Raw genomic sequence first — 16,813 nt, 5'->3', positions numbered from 1 at the left:
AATTCTGAATTAAATCATAAAAAATGAGCTAAAATTAGTCAGAAGACTGAGGAATTATTGGATATCAGTGTAGACCACTCAGTGAACTGAAAATCAACGGAAGAGTCGATTAATAGAATGTTAATGAATCGAAATGGTTGGCGGATACCGCAAGACTTCGAACGATTTCATTGATTAATGATTTAATGATGTTCAACGACTTCAGTCATCTCGAAATATTCCCCGTTATTTCATAGAATATTTCAGTCATTCCAGTACCTTCAATTTATAATTTGATTTCTAACTGTTAAATTTACGACTGCTCCGAGCGAATGATTCCTCAGTTTTCTTCAAACATACGTACACAGTTACAGCAATAAACACTTGATGTTCAAAAACTATCTATCCCAGTCGTTTCGCGCACAATCCCGGGTTCATACACACTTTCATTTCACTCTCTGGAACAATATAAAAGTTGGAAGCGTGAAAGAGTTTTGCAGCTCGATAGGACCAAGAAGAACCCACATTCGGAGGCGAGGGGTTTAAAGCATTTTACGTGTGTGCCGAAGGCGTGGTTCGAGAACGCGTGGGTGGGTTCATCCTAGACGTCTCTAGTTTCATCCCCCGCTCAGAGGACCTCGCATCCCACTTTGGAGCCCATTCGTTCAGCTTCCCTTCCTACTACTTGCCTCCTTCCCTCCTTCCTTCGTTCCTTCCTTGAAAGGAAGAATTTGTTTAGCTCCGGGAAACCTGCACCGAACCCGCAATAAGACAAAGGGATCCTCTTAGAAATAGAACCACTCTGCACGTCGTCTGTTATACGTATGGCGGGCGGTGGAAAGGCTTGGATGGATGCACGCGCACATCGCCAATGATATTACGTTACCACCCTACAGATGTTTACGGATGTAGGTAATTATAAGATGCAACGTTATGGTGCAAGGGTGGAAAAATCTCAAGCAACTAGATTTAATTCAAGCTCTGATTTGTCGTTATTTCGTCTTCGCTTGGTATCGTCCTTGAATTTTTCTTCAATCGATTGTCCGACATTTTAATACACTTCGACTAATCTTCGCTATTTTTTATTCTCATTATCAATCCTACGAGGAATCATTCTCTTCGGGTTGACAGAACCCAACACTCCATTCAAATAAGTTTGAATAAAGTAGACCGAAACGGTGAATAAAAAATAAGAAAGTAAAATTTCTCATTCTCGATTACGTGCTCGAAATCCGTAACTCGACAAAAAAAAAACCATCAAACTGAAGAAATCATTAACATAACATGACTGAATACTATTAAAAGATAATAGAAAATTTGTGAGATTGTTGAAATTACCTGGTTTAAGATTAGCGACTAAATGGACTAAACTGAACTGTGACTCCACATACAAAAATTGAATCAAAAGATCTGTGAGAGCTACAAGACATGTACGAACAAAGTTTGAAAATTATAAAATTCACGAACAAAGAATATATGCGATTCAAAAATGATCGGATACAACAAAAAATGCTTAGTCAAATGTAAAAATAAGTTATTTCAAACCTGTCTCAGGTAAGATTCTCATCCCGAAATCTAAAGCGTACTCCTGCAGTTTCGAAAAACGTGACCGATAGAGGGATGAGTATTTTTTTTTTTTTTTTTTTTTTTTTTTCACTTTATCGTCGTCTCGGTGTTCAACTTTATCACGCGCGACGATCGGACTTCAATCGTCTTCAATTTGGAAACGACTGAGATACTTCCGATCCGGTGTATAAACGTGGGTATATCGATAAGCGCCTATATATCCCTGTCTGTCTGAGGAGTGCAGAATAAACATCCCTAGCTACACCTTTCGCGGTAGGACATAAAATATATCGAATGGCACAGACGCGTAACGCAGACACAGACAAAGTCGATTCGCCCGTCTCTTTGCCGAGGAAAGGATAAAAGTAAATTCAACGGGGTTCGAATAGCGAATGCGACGCGGCGGAACCTCGTATGAATAAGTTTGGAAAGAACTCGCAGCGAATTATAAGTGAAAAGTGGTGGTTTTTTTTTCAAGTTATATTTATTGTTCACGATAGGTGTTTGGGTAAATTATTTGAATCAGTGGTATTGAGCCGGGTATTTGTGAAATTTTTCATACTTTTATTCAATTTCAAGGTAAATCATACGCTTTCGATTCAATGTTTCTGTCATAGAAATTACGGAAACAATCAAATCAAGATTATTTCCTGAGACAATCACTTAATTCATTGCTCAACTTACTTTTTTTTTGAAATTGTTTTATTTCATTATTTTTCAAAAAATTTGGTGGATAATTGACCGAAAGAAATATATCTCAACAAGGTTATTCGCCATTTTTATTTAATTTAAACCTGTCATTAAAGAAACCAAAAATTTTTTCCTAACCAGATATCAGAAATTTCCTTTGCAGCTCAATTCGATCGCACCTATAATCTATAAATAAGCTATGTATGAATTTTCAATTGTTTCAAATTTTTGAAGTGGAATAATTCACGAGACACGAAAACATTTCAAGCATGAGATAGATGGATAGATAAATAGATAGCCGTTGGAACACAGAGAAGCTGTTTGAGAACTTTTATTCTGTTTTCTAATTTTTCTACAAGAAAACTATTGAACTCATATTTGTCGGACGGCAGCTGGCTACAAAGAAACGCAGAAAAATGAGCGCGAATTTTAATTTTAGACAACTTTGTTCACGAACTAGATTCGCCGTTTTCGTTATTGAAAAATGGAAAACTGAAAAACTCTACCGAAGTGACAGATCAATGAACGGATTTTCCAGAAGCTTCAACATTGATTGGCATCTGGAACGCAGTGACAACTTTCTTGCTAAAAGAGTTGGTTGGTTGCAAATCGATACTTTTTATGAATTTTGTAGTGAGACAATCATATATTGACTATTTATAAAATTATTATATTCGTAAGTTATCCTCAAGATCCCTAAATACAAAAATACAAAATACCGGAATTATAAACGACAGCGTCAGTTCAAATCACTCTAAAATTGTTAAAAATCTACTACAAAATTTGTTTGATGTTACTGTTATGTTATGTTGTTATTTCATTCAGAAGACTGTCTTTACACGGATTTCCTTTTTTTTTCCTTCGTAATAAATTCCATATTACAATTTTTTGATTGTAATCAAGAAGTGTGCAATGTTGTGAAGTTAAACGTTCAACGATACAACGTACTGAAGAAAAAAACAGTGTTTCAGTGACTTCGTAGAAAATGGTATAAAATAAAGGTTGAGATCTGACGAATCTGTTGAATTTCGAAAAATCTCAAAGTCATTTATTTGAGACGAAGTATCGACAATAAAGCTTTTCTTCGCAATTCCAGTATTTTTCAAATATCATCTTCGAAGTTTAAGGATACTACAATTAGATGAATACTCGATGCACGACCGCATCGTGAGAAAAAGTGAAGATTTTTAGACAGCCAACTTTTTTATTCGACAAATCAGTAGAAATCGCACAAAACGACCGCGACAGCAGCATCGAGCAATGTAATACCGTTAATAAAAAGTCCAAGATTTGAACCATAAAGTGTCTCATCACGTCTCGCGCCCTTTTCACATCGACAGTCGAGTTCGATGGAGCATTGCGACGCGTTGAGGAACCAAAGGATCCACCAATACATGCCACCGTACAGTTTTGTTTCCCGACGAGTTCCGCTGCTCCTGGCAATCCAACATCTCGAGTACGACGAGCACGTCTTCGCCTGGTAGCCGGGTATCGAACGGAGCTGCTGCAACGGCGCGACGGGCAGAGAGGAGGAAGCCTGGATAAACTTTTCGATTGAATTACGGAGCGTCGGCAAGTCCCATTGGTTCACCATTCTCCCGGTGCAATGGGGGAGCCTTCACGTAGGTGTTGTAACGCACAAAGGTGCAGCTCGCAGAGCTCAATCGGGACTTGGGGAGACTCTCACATCGTCATCCCAGCCCTCCTAAGACGATAAGCGACGTCTGCAACTAGCTACGTGCCTTTCGTCTCCATCTCATCGACCGGAAGACTCTTATATATTTCATGCACCTAAGCCGGGGAGAGAGGCGTCTCACATGTACACATAGGTACCATAGTACAGATCTTGATGATACGAGCTGTGTTCACTGTACTCGTATTACGTGACATCGATCGGCAAAAGTTTGAAACATGTTTTCTTCGTTCTTTTTATTTTGAAAGTTTGAGTCAAGGGATTGTTCTCTTGATTCGACTAAATCCTATAGTCGAATGAGGCGAACGGAATGCTTTGTTAATTTAAAGAAATACTTATGTCGGACGAAATACTTGTGACAACTTGATGTAAAATTGAATCGAGCCTTTGAATGATCATACTGATTATCAATTTATTCAAGATAACACGGCGCGAGTTCCTTCCGATAATGTAAATTTTTTGTCAAGGAAATGGTTGATTAAAATTACTAAAAATTTCATCGAACGTACCTCAATCGTTTTGTTTTAAAAATATGAAACCGATGCATCGAAACGAATTGAGCTTGTTCTAATTCACGTTATGTCGAGTCAAGACTTCAACGGTTGTAATAGGTTGTGAAATATGTTGTTACAACAATCTTTTGCATCGATTGAACATTAGAGTTACTCAAGTGCACACAACGTATTCTTCGAATGATGTCATTTACAATTCTGTTCACTCAATGATTTTGTGGGATTTACCCAATATTTAAAGGGTAAAACCCAAAAACTTGTTGTTGTATACGTAGAAGTATAAATTGAACGTTTGTCAATCGTTTCTGTATATTTGTAGTCAATTTTAATTTCAATGACTCGAACCTTGCTATTATACTTTCTTCGTTTGTAGTAGGTTTGATGACAAAATTTATCTCACGTTATCCGTGTCTGACTTCCTAGCCGATTACCCGGTTTTATAACTATCTTTGAAGTTACTTTTCCATAGCGAGAAAATTCGCCGCCTAGCGGCCGTTTGTAGTACCAGTATATTGATGCTTACGACAAATATATTCTTTACTTTTTTCAAAGAACGTGGTATTTCTTTTACCTCGTAAACAAACAAGTGCAACTTGTTCAATCAGTTACTCCAAACAAGCGCTGGCTAGATCAACAAAGTATGGCATTCAATCGATATAAATTTTTTGTTGGCTAGATTCATGTACTTGTTTTATTCGAAGTACTTGGAGGAATTTTGTTGACTCAATTTTGGAAACACGTCGAAAGGTTCACTCGAATCAATACTGCACTCGCTCGTGACAAGAAAGGTTTTTGTTGAATCAAAGAATTCGCTTGACTAAATCATTTCGACAAACAAACTAAGTCGAAATTGTTGAATTGAAGTCGTCGTATTTGGTACAAATACGGGATATTAGATTGAAGAGAATGGACTCAAACAAGACATATTTTCATGGTTCAAGGATTCTTTTTTCTCCGTGCAGGATTGTTTGGTGCAAAATCTTGCACCAATGAAAATTTGCTCATCAAGATCAAGTAAAATACCCATTTGTTCAATCACGTGTGAAACTGAATAAGTTTATTTCTAATCCCATGAGTATACTGACGATTATGTGATGCAATTACACGTTTACTCGAATCAAATAGGAAATCGGTTTTCTTTCTCTTCAAGTACCAACTCGACAACATTTCGATCGAACTTCATAACTTTGTTAAATTACTCGGTACTGCACGGATTTCAATATAATTAGTACAATATCGTTCAGAAAACTTTCTTTATATATTTCACTGAATTCTACACACGGGATTTCATATCACATAAATTGACTTTATGACATTTTATTATGTTTCACGTAAGATTTTGGAAAATTCAGAGGACTCCGTGGAATTTCGTGAAACTTTACGGGAGTAAATCACAAGACGTATTCGGATTTCAAAGGATTTTACGACTGTCTTGAGACTTTGTAAGACTGTCGGGTGACTCCATGTGTCAATATGAATTTCGTGTGCAAGCACGGGAACTCGCAAGATTGGCATGAGACTTGGGGCGATTTCATTGCAAGATTTTAAACGCTCGATCGGGTTCCATAAAATTTTTCAGCATTGTATTGATCTTCGATATAAGATTCGGCATAGGGACATTTCGAAGGCTTCGTACTACTGCAGAAAATTCACGATATTCTATAAGATATCGAAGGATTGTATTTACCGTGATTCTTCATCAGAATTCGGAATATTTCAGTGAAACTTGATTGATTTCAAACGTCTTAACGAGTTAATCACCAAGAATTTCAAGAGACTTCGCGTGACGTTTAAAAATTATGACAAGGTTAAAAACAGTAGATAAGGATGACGCGTGCACGAAGCAAAACTACTATTTTGCATCTTCGCAATAACTTTGAAATAAAGTAGTTAACAAAATGTAAGTAAATTTTGCTTCATCGCATGGTTTAAATTGTAACGAAATTGTGTTCGGACCCCTTATACATCCTGCCACGACTGACGCCGTTATAATATCGAGTCATCACCAAATGTTTAATATTTCGTTTGCGTGTGTACCGTTGCTGCATCGACCAGTATTATTGTGTAAATAGCCAGTCCCGAGATTCGAAAACAAGAATCCTTTTCAAAATATTTCCGCTTTTTTCACACTTCATACTTTGCCGTGAGATTTCTTTGGCTCAACGTTTGCTCATTACGCACAGGGGCCCTTTATTACGATATATTAAAATCCAGACGAACCCGAAGTTGCTAAGTAATGGTTTTTCATAGGAGCGCATGGTTGCATTAAGGTCAGGTAGTTCACTCTTTCTGATTTTAAATACTGCATGAGACTTTGCCCACTCCGTCATCTCGGCAACTTTTTTTGGTCGATAGGGCGGATATTTTTTGTGTCCAGTGGGCCTGTGGTACTATTCGAGAAAGCCTTGCATAAATAATTTCCGATTTTTCGAACGAAACCGTTGGGAGATGCCATTTTTTTTCAAACTGGTACAGAGAGCACGCTATTGGTCGGACAAAAAAACTTTCCGGGCAAAAGAGTTGTCACGTTTATTTTTCAAATTTCAATGGTTTTGAAAAGATAATTTTATATATGCTGGGATTGCCATTCGGTGACAAAAGAGGTACAAATTAACTCATATCTGAAAAAAAACCTCCCTCGTTTTTTATTCAGAAAAAATGAGCAACTTTATATACATACCCAGATCCTGTAAAAAAAAAAAATTGTCATCAAAGCGGCGCCGACGGTTTTATATAAAAGAAATTAAATATTTGTAATAGGGAAGATGAAATGCCAAAAGTGCAGTGGATAATTTTATACGATGATCCACGACAATCGAAATTATTGGAGGTTTCATAGGCAGTTAGTTATAAATTGCAACGGAACAATAAACTGTTTGTCATATTCTTTAAACATTCAATTCTTTTTTATAAAACCATTGACTCCATTACGATGATAATTTTTTCACATGACCTAGGCATGTTTCAAACGACGCTCATTTCGTTCTAAATAAAAAACAAGCGATGTCCTTTTTCGGATTCGAATTATTCATCAACTTTTTTGCCGAAAAATGGCAACCCCAACATACATGAAATTATCTTTTTAAAACCAATCAAATTTTGAAGAAAAAAAGGGAACAACTGTTTTGCCCGGAAAGTTTATTTTTGTACATACAATAGCTCGCTCTGCATACCAACTTGGAAAATAAATAGCATCCCCTAAACAGTTCGTCCGAAAAAATCGGAAACAATTAATAGAAGGCTTTCTCAAATAGTACTACAAGCCAACTAAATAAAAAAAAAGTTGGCGTGATGACGACAATTCCTCGTTTAAGGTAGTACCGTGATAGCAGCAGTCCTCAACTTCCAGAGAAATATCCCCCGTATAAAACATTATAACTAAAGTAAAAAGTAGTTGAGATACAGTACACCTTTGCGCCTCCTCTCACATGCGCAGAAGTATAAAAATTTTCCCATTGCGTCTTTTGTCTGACTTGGCAACGTTGCATTCTGACTCAGTATCTCTTGCCCCTCAAGCATGTGTTGTAGAGAAATGTATTGTTATGAAATCAATTTGAGGTTAGTTATAATTGGAGACTGAAAATAATACACAATGACTTCGCGATTAAAAAACGGCAAAGTTCTGACATTTACTTCAATTCGTTGGGCCTTTATGGCATTTTAAACTTCCCGCGTAGGGCAACGTTGCCAAGTCACTATTTCTCACGGGTCAGGTTATGAGAGAAAGTTTGAAAATCATTAAAAGCAACAAACTTTAAGAATTATTTACAAACAAATGAATACGGCTTGTTTATGTTTTTTTTGAAAAAAATTACTTGTTATATCCTCAATTAATAATTCCAAGTTTTTAAAAAAAATTCTAAGAAAAGTATGGCTGTTATTAAATAAAATGCTCACTCTAACTACGGTCGGGATAGGGAATACATGTAAATTGTACGACTTTTGATCGCTAATATTGCAAAATTTAGTACCGCAAGGACTATTAAAAAAAATTCCTACGTATAAAGGACACTTCAAATTATGTGTATTCAAAAATTGAAAGATATTGTAAGAAAAGTGATTTATCACGGTACTACCTTAAGCCCTACTTGACGAGTATCCAACACGCCTCGAGCGATAACAGGTAGAATGTAATATTTGAGAATGAGCTTACCGCCATGTCTTCGCTCCGATAGGCGGTGAGGGTTTGTTCATCTTGCAGAAGAACACAGTAGCACGGTTCCCAGCAAGCCTCTTCGCCGCCAGCTTCAGCGACGCAACAATCCGCCTCTGTAAAAGTAAAGATAACGGAAAACAGATGAAAAAACTGTCACAGTACTTGCACGCAATGAAAAAGGAATTCGAATTACGGGTAGACAATGAATTTCTTGACGGCCGTTTAAAACTTTAAACAACGTCGACGACGTGAGACGAGAAGAATTATACGCGAGCCGCAAGCAGACAGCCGGGATAATTTTGTCACGCTGGTGAACCTCGGTTCATGGACCAACGACATAGGGCTGCTGCTTTATTTTTTACCTTAAATTTTAATAGTATTTATAAGGAAAACACAAAAAAAATTCATTGGAATTTACTAAATTTTGTGGTAAATTTATTGTATTTGTAAATAGAATAAACGGAGAACGTATGAATTCACTGTTTCGTATTTGAATAAAACTTTCAATACAGTGTACATTGAGAGAAATTTTTAATTCCTGTTACCGCTCAGTTCTTAACTATTTTTATAGTTTATCACAACCGAAAAATATAATTCTAGGTACTAAATGAAAATTAGGATTGTAGCTGTTACCAGAAAGTCTAGTATCCGTCGCTATTCTTTCTCATTACGATCACTGTTACTGTATTTTCTTGCAACTGGTGCGAAAATTTAATGCTTGTCCAACAATAAATTGATATTAAAGCCTCGTTTAATTGACAAAGTAGAGTAAACCTCACAAACTGATTTTGCTCTGCAATTATCAAAAAAGGATCGACAATCTCGATCGAACTTCGACTTCGTAGGAAGTTCAATCAACATACGTTTTTAACAGTGAATCTCACAAATCGACGAGTGACAATGACCACAGTAATGATGTTACAGGATACATTGAAATAGTATTGGACGCAATTTGTAATTAATTACTTTTAGATTAACGACAATATAAGAAATTTGTACTTGGGGCTGGATAGCATGAAAATGATATTTTTATTATCTAATTGAGGTAAAATGAAAAACCAATTTCAATTGTGTTTTGTATTTAGGGCTGAATAAGTTACAACTTGTAGTTTCATTTGTAATTAGAACGAAATGAGATGTGATTTGTACGTTATTACCATGTCAGTTATGAATTAAGTTTTTAATTTCTAACTTGCAACTGAACATTCGTACAATTTTTTACATCAAAATTGTCAAAACCCGACATTTCTTAGCGTGGAAGAAACAACAAACTTACACAAACTTACCTACCATACTTTCCTAAAGCTATCGAACAAACTTGATTAGTCGAACACGATCGCTTTTGTCGAGGCAAGTGAAAATTCAACGGCCTAGATAATTGACGCTGGTCTTTGTGTGAGGAAAAGGACGCCGGGTATGGGGCAAAATGAAAAAGTTGCGTATAATGATGCGGATTAGTTTCCGGCGAGCACCTGTTATTATAACCGCGGTATCCGATGGTTCTCTGGTAGGTAACTAGTTCGACGTGATGGTGGTTGAACGATAATACGCCTATAGGCGAGTACCTACGTAAGATCAACGAAAGTAGGACAAACTTGTGATCGAGACCAAAGATTTCTCCCGCGGGTAAAGTGTTCGATTCATTGGCATTCGATGCAGGCTTAACACGTTCGCGAGTTCACGATCAAATCAATTGCGAACTTATGTATTGAAAATCGTATATACTGTTCGTTATGCAGAGACACGATTCGACGAGAGAGAGAGAGAGAGAGAGGGAGAGTGAGAGAGAGAGAGAGAGGAATTCGTATAACTTTGTCGGAGCGCACTCCAGCCGCACGTTTCACGCTTTCAAATTAAATTATAAACCGCAACTTTTAATTATACCACATGCATATGCGGTATATGTATTGTATACACAGCCACGTTCTCGACATTCACCGAATCCACGCAACGTAGGATAATTCAATCCTCGTTAAAGAACCATCTAAAAATGACCAAACTATTCATCTCCTTTTACTTATAAGCCCGCAAAAAAAATATTCTTCTGTCCCCTCGGAGTTATAAAGAAATTAAGCACGTTTCGACGTTCGGTGATACATTCGTTTCGTTGTAATTTTTTCGTTTCGTGATCGTGCGAATTTTTAACCTAAATTTTGAGAAAAAAAAATTGAATTTTCGGTGAACATGTGCTACGAAAATTTTGCCCTTGCCAAGATTCGAGACTTTTTTTCTGTCTGAACAATGCGCGTCGTTCGATTTTGAGAATTCACACGTTGCCTCAAATTTCTGAACACCACAACACCGTCTTATGCTCCTTTTTGGATACGCTGATCGTTTTTGGTGGAAAAAAAGACAAAGCGTTTTTGCTCATCAGGCTAGTCAAGTTTCGACCTCGTGAAAAGAGTTTTTGCTCGTTCAAGGTAAAGCGAGAATGAGCCGGCACAATCTTGAACCGTACCAAAAATTGACTACAGGAAGCAGCGGCTCATTACCTTTCTTTACTTTTTTTTTTCTCCTTTACCGCATTCAAATACCACAATGCTGAGATATGTATCGCGTTTACGTAATCACGAGAATTTAAAGTCCGCGGGTCAGAGATTAAAGTGTTACACAGTCCAAAATTTACTTGGTATTACGAAATGGCATTCGATATTCATAAGCTAAACTATTAAACAATTCAAATTCGTGTACATGAATGCAACTTTTGTTCCATTGCAGCACGTAAATACTCATATTCACCGTTACTCTGATTATAGTTAAATACGAGGAGATCAGGATTCGTTAAACGAAGAGAGTATTTCTGACCAGGAAATGAATTTTTCAACAGATTCGGAATTTGACAAATCGATTTTCTGAGTGTATACCTCAGGATCGTTTCACCGTCTCTCGTTGTACCGTTATAATCAGAATCCATGCACCTGAAAAGTTTCGGTCTACCAAGCTTCATCGAATGATCATCCTGCTACACCAACGTTCATGAATCGCGACGATACTTCTTAGACGCGAATGAAACCTTGCGAGCTGAATTGACCTGTACAATTATTATTGGAAACCCTTTCCGACTGAGCTCGATCTATCAAAGCTTCAGGTGCGTACAGGATTCGTCATAATTTTGTAAAAAGAAGAGCACATAGAATTGGTTTAAAGTGATTGAAAAAACGAATGAAATTCATTTTCACTTTTTCGCCGAACTTTATGTAGGCTAGTGTCAAATTTCATCGACCACCTTTAGGGACGATCCGATAAAGTGGGAAGGTCCTGTACAATCCTGCCCTCCTACGTTATACCGCGTCTACACGTTCATTAGACAGCAAATGACCGTTCAATCAGGATTCACTACAGATGCATGTATCGGTGATTATGGTACCGACGTGTGCAGGATAGGGTGGATCCGAAAATGGACGTTAACCTCCGTCGCCTGGCACCTGACGCGAAAGGAAGGGTTGCTGGCTCGAGGCCTTCGCAAATGACGAGCGGCGTTCAGCTTAATTAGTGTTTAACTGCAATCTCCGGCGCCCGGCTGCCGACTGAACAGGTACATATTACACGTTGATGATTGGGATGGGCGAAAAGCCTTTTTCCACCCGGAGGTACGGAATTGGCCACGAGCCCGATAAATAAAGTACGATGCTGGAAAATATTACGACAAAGTTTAATTAAGTCGTGGAAATTTGTTCAAGTTAATTGGAATCGAACTGAGTGACGGAAAACGAGATTAAAGTTAGTAACTTCAACGTAATAAGACATGGAATGAAAAACATTTACTATTTTTTTTTTTTTTGCAACTCTAGAACGACTTTCAAGAATTTGATTTCCAAAGTGGGAGTATCTCTTGGTTTATTGCTACCAAGACGGGGATTAACGATTTTTCCAAAAAATGCATACGAACTCCAATCTGATGGTAAAAAAATGATTAATAATTCGTACAATCACTCTTAAGGCAGTGAAACTAATTTATGAAGATACTTTTAATATTCTTAATTCCAGGGTAAAACCTTTACAAAGTCTCGTGAAAACCATTCGTTGACGTTTGGTAAACATCTTCTGCCGGTAAAGTCGAGTTCCGTTTGTACGAAATAAACTTTCATAAGCTCCCGATCAAGTCTCATAAAGTCTCCCCGTGAAGTCGAGACTAATTTCTGTAAATTTTTGACGAATCAGTGGGAATTCGGTTAAGTCTTGACTTCTTTTATGCGAATTTCCATAAGGTCCCGTGAAGTTCCATGAAGTTTGCTCGCGAAGTTCGATGAATTCGTGTAAATTCTACGCAAGATTCCATAGCGAAGACCAGTGAAGTGTTCGGAGTTCGTTTTTGAATCCCTGAAGTCTGACGTGAAGTATAGTGGTCCCAGTGCACAAAATTTATTGACTCGATCAAACCTCTCCGTTTTATCTATGATCCATTAACGAAAAGTGGTACCATATTTCCCAACTCATTGCGGGTAATCCTTCATTCATTATCAACATATAACAGATATTAGCTTTTACTATAGAAGAGATGTTTCAGCATTTTTATAGATCCTTCGAGGAAGAGAAAATATCTATTATAATTACCAACCACAGATTTGCACTTTAATATAATTATACTACAAAGGGTATTCCATGTCACTTCAACGAGGATAATAAATTTCGTTTTCCACTTGATTTGGAAATGTTTCTTACAGAGTAGAAAATTGTTGATAATTGTTATATTCAAAATTTTTTTTAAACATCAATTTTCGCGATTCGAAATCTTGAGGAATACTGAAGAAAATGTAAACTGGAAACAAAAACCATTGCGTCACGGATCCGATCTTGAATGAAACTTACTAATCCTTCTCAGTCATTTGCATAAGGTTTCAAGCGGAACGCAATCGCATTTCGACCGAGTATTAATCTCCCGACCGATGCGATGGTCATCCATGGTGGAAGTGGTCGTCGGACCCCGAGGCTAGTTCTCTATGTTTGGGACTTTACTGGCTACCCGTTATCGTAGAGGAGCCTAGCCCAACGTATCCTAGCCTAACGCTGGATGGACTCGAAGCTACCAGTATCGTAAGGGGCTCTTAACGAGCGATACCTACTACAGGCAAGCGCGTTTTGTCAGGCACTGACATTGTCCCACATCATGGGAGAAGGAGGATCACGTGCATCTGGTAGGTAACGGTACGAGATGGGACGTACGACCTGAGCAAACCTCAGAGCCAAAGAACACCTTAGAGTTACTACCGTCTCTCTTTACGGCACTTTATCCGGCCCTCATTGTCTTTCTTTACTTATCTGAAATCAGCGGCAGCCTGCAAGAGACGCGACGGCTGGATGAAAAACCGTTCTCTTTCAACATCCGACCAATCAATTACCACAGCCAACGCCTAATGCGCGAAAAACTAGACCACTGATCCGACGTTCGCCACTGCGGGCGGATGTGAAGAGGATAATACGAAAAAAGAAACCAATTTTTTGTGCCCACTTATCTTTCAGAGTTCGGTGAACGAAAATGTATCTATCATTTTGCCGAATTGAGATAGTTACTTACACGTGATATTATCACGTGTACTGTACTCGCGGTACAAATTTGAAGACACTGAAACATCATTGAGACCTGCGGAAATGGTTTCAACAGGATACAGTGGAGTGGTTGCAGACGACTCGGAAAGAGAACCCCAACGGAGTTTTTCACCGTTTTTAATTAATCAAAGTACCGAGCTCGTAATGCTGCACGGAACTCAAAGTAATTCATAGGATATTGAAAATCAATCGTGCACTCTTTGATTTGCTCCGTCTGAAAACAATCATGCCGTAAATAAAAGATACCTGCAGCTGTGTCTGGAAATAAATATCTGGTCAGCATTTCAACTGCGCAAAAAAATGAACACCGCAGGGACGGATGGTACCGATAGACTGACGGAGATGATCGGTGATCGGAAAATTGGATGAATTTGTACAAATCACAGTTCCGCCGCCGCAAAGGAATATTAATTTACGAAGACGTTTCTGTATCGTGTAAAGCGCAACATGACGAAGCAGAACGGTACGGATGTTTCTAAAAAACGCCAATTGGCATGATTCGAGAACGAAGTTAGACTGCGGCGGGAGTGATCGAGGGCTAATTATAGAATCGAATTAATGTCGGGTGGCTGTTAGACTTCATACGCTAGTCAGAGATTAATTGATCTGTAGCACCGTGTATAACATATAATGCCGATGTATGTACAATGTACATGTACGTATTTCCATGGATAATACGAACTACGTGAGTAATATATGTATACGTTTGTATGTACGATATATATATCTAGAAATCAATCGGAAATGGGCGCGGCGGATAGGCGGTATAGATAACGAATTAATATTTCGAGCCGCCTGTGTTATAGTTAAGTTGGGTTGGTTAAAAGTATCTGGATACAGGCGGTGTGTAAAGTTCGTTACAATAATAATTCTTTGCCCGATTGCTTAATGCTAAACAATCACGCAGCTCGGTATTCTCTTGAATACAGAATTAATGACTGATCCGAATTTAACTTATAAACTATAACTTTGTTCGTACCGTTTTAATCATCTTATAAAGAAAAAAATCATGTTGCCAAGTGTTGTGAGATATGTTCGAATCCTTGGAAGTCTTGTAATATGTCATATATACGGTTATCTCAAATCATCTGGAAAATGGAATCTTCTGAGATGGAATATCTACGAAAAAAAGAAGACGAAAGTAACATTAAGTTCTTTCAGATTTTTCCAACAGTTCTGAAGTCACAAGGTCGGTTTGGGAGTGAAGTTAAATCTCGTGCAACACTCTCTGAAGTCGGGAAAAAACATTGCGAAGAAATGCACAATTTTTTCAATTTGATAATGACTTTGAAGGAGCTAAACTTTCAAAACTCGATTATGTCTCGTTTTCTTACAGTTTACTGAACTTCAGAAAATTCCAAAGTCGCGAAATACTTTATGGCTTTGCCTCAACATGAGTCGTTCCAAAAACGTTACAGACTTCAATTAGATGATAGAAATTATACGAGTTTAAAAAAATCCTCAAGTTTTCCTTTAAATCTTATAAACTCATGAAGTATGATACAAAAGCTTGCAGCCCTCAAGTCAAGTATGAAATGTACATTTTGTCGAAGTATGTTTGAATCGTCAGGTCAAAATCATGTTGAAAGGACAAAGAGATACAATAAAGAATGAGTTAACCTGGTTACACGCGACTTGAAAAGTCCCGTAATACTGAATTTAAACTGTAAACGCCATACTTCGTTGCCATAATTTTTCAACCACAGGGACTTTTTCCATCAGACTTTCTAAACGTCTGTTTTGTCATGTCATTAATTCAACAAGCTTTTCACAGAACTAGATCCTGGAGTTGTGAATATATTTTTCAACGTCAAGTACTACAATTAACAATAAAAGCTTATCACACTCGAATAGCCACAGATAAAAGGGAGAGAAAAGTTTTCTCGAACCACGCTAACCTCAGCGTACTTCACACCGCTATGTTTTCACCAATTTATGCGCTCAGCGCGTGTTGCAAAAGTGATGCACTATAAGTACACGTGTGAATGTACGTACACACGCGTTATCGAATCACATTACCCACGATAAAGAGCGCATAGGTAGGTAGGTGAAGACGTATAATAAGTAGGCAAGGCACTAATGTAAGCAAGAACGAAAGAGGGACCGTAGCAAGTAAACGAGCGAGCGATCAAGCGTGGGCAATGCAGTGGATACCAAGCGAGTCATTTACCTGCGTTGATTTACTGTGCGCGAAAGAAGATTACAGGATGCGAGAACAGATGATGCTGGCTAATCAGATATACTTACCTACCTACTTACTTACTTACTTACCTACCCCCCTCCCCAAACTTCAAAATGCTAATAGTTACGTCGACTTCGCTTGGTAGGCTCCTAAGTTTCCAAAGTTCGTACGACTAACTCTGTCGTCTAATGGTGGACAATCATCGTGGTGACGCATAAGTAAGTGTGCTTAGTCCGAAATCAGTGCAAGGAGTTTCGATAAGTTGACCATTTCAAATTGGACGACAAAAAAGCAGGGTGTTAAGCACTGTGGTTCCGTAACAACGAATTTACAGTTCTGCATCTAGGTTCATCGATCTGGAGAGATGTGGTTTCTTGAAATGAACTTTGTGAATAATGGTACATTATTCAACACGGGAATGATCTGCTTTTATTTCTGTATTGCATACAGGAATTTATTTCCCACTCGACTCTGGTCATATTATTGAC

At 37.9% G+C, this 16,813-nt stretch overlaps 1 protein-coding gene across 5 annotated transcripts in view; it reads right to left on the bottom strand.

Annotated features, from left to right (window-relative positions):
* Positions 1 to 16,813, bottom strand: part of raskol (Ras GTPase-activating protein raskol) — a 232,647-nt gene that overhangs the window by 124,080 nt on the left and 91,754 nt on the right. For all 5 annotated transcript variants that reach the window (XM_046619079.2, XM_069134882.1, XM_046619072.2 and 2 more), the window contains exon 2: positions 8,594 to 8,709. In XM_046619079.2, coding sequence (XP_046475035.1) covers positions 8,594 to 8,709 — 116 coding nt within the window. The remainder of the gene's footprint in view (positions 1 to 8,593; positions 8,710 to 16,813) is intronic.

The sequence above is a fragment of the Neodiprion pinetum genome, chromosome 3, assembly GCF_021155775.2.
Source record: "Neodiprion pinetum isolate iyNeoPine1 chromosome 3, iyNeoPine1.2, whole genome shotgun sequence".
NCBI lineage: Eukaryota > Metazoa > Arthropoda > Insecta > Hymenoptera > Diprionidae > Neodiprion > Neodiprion pinetum.
Note: the sequence above shows the minus strand (reverse complement) of the source record. Positions and strands in the feature narration are given on the sequence as shown.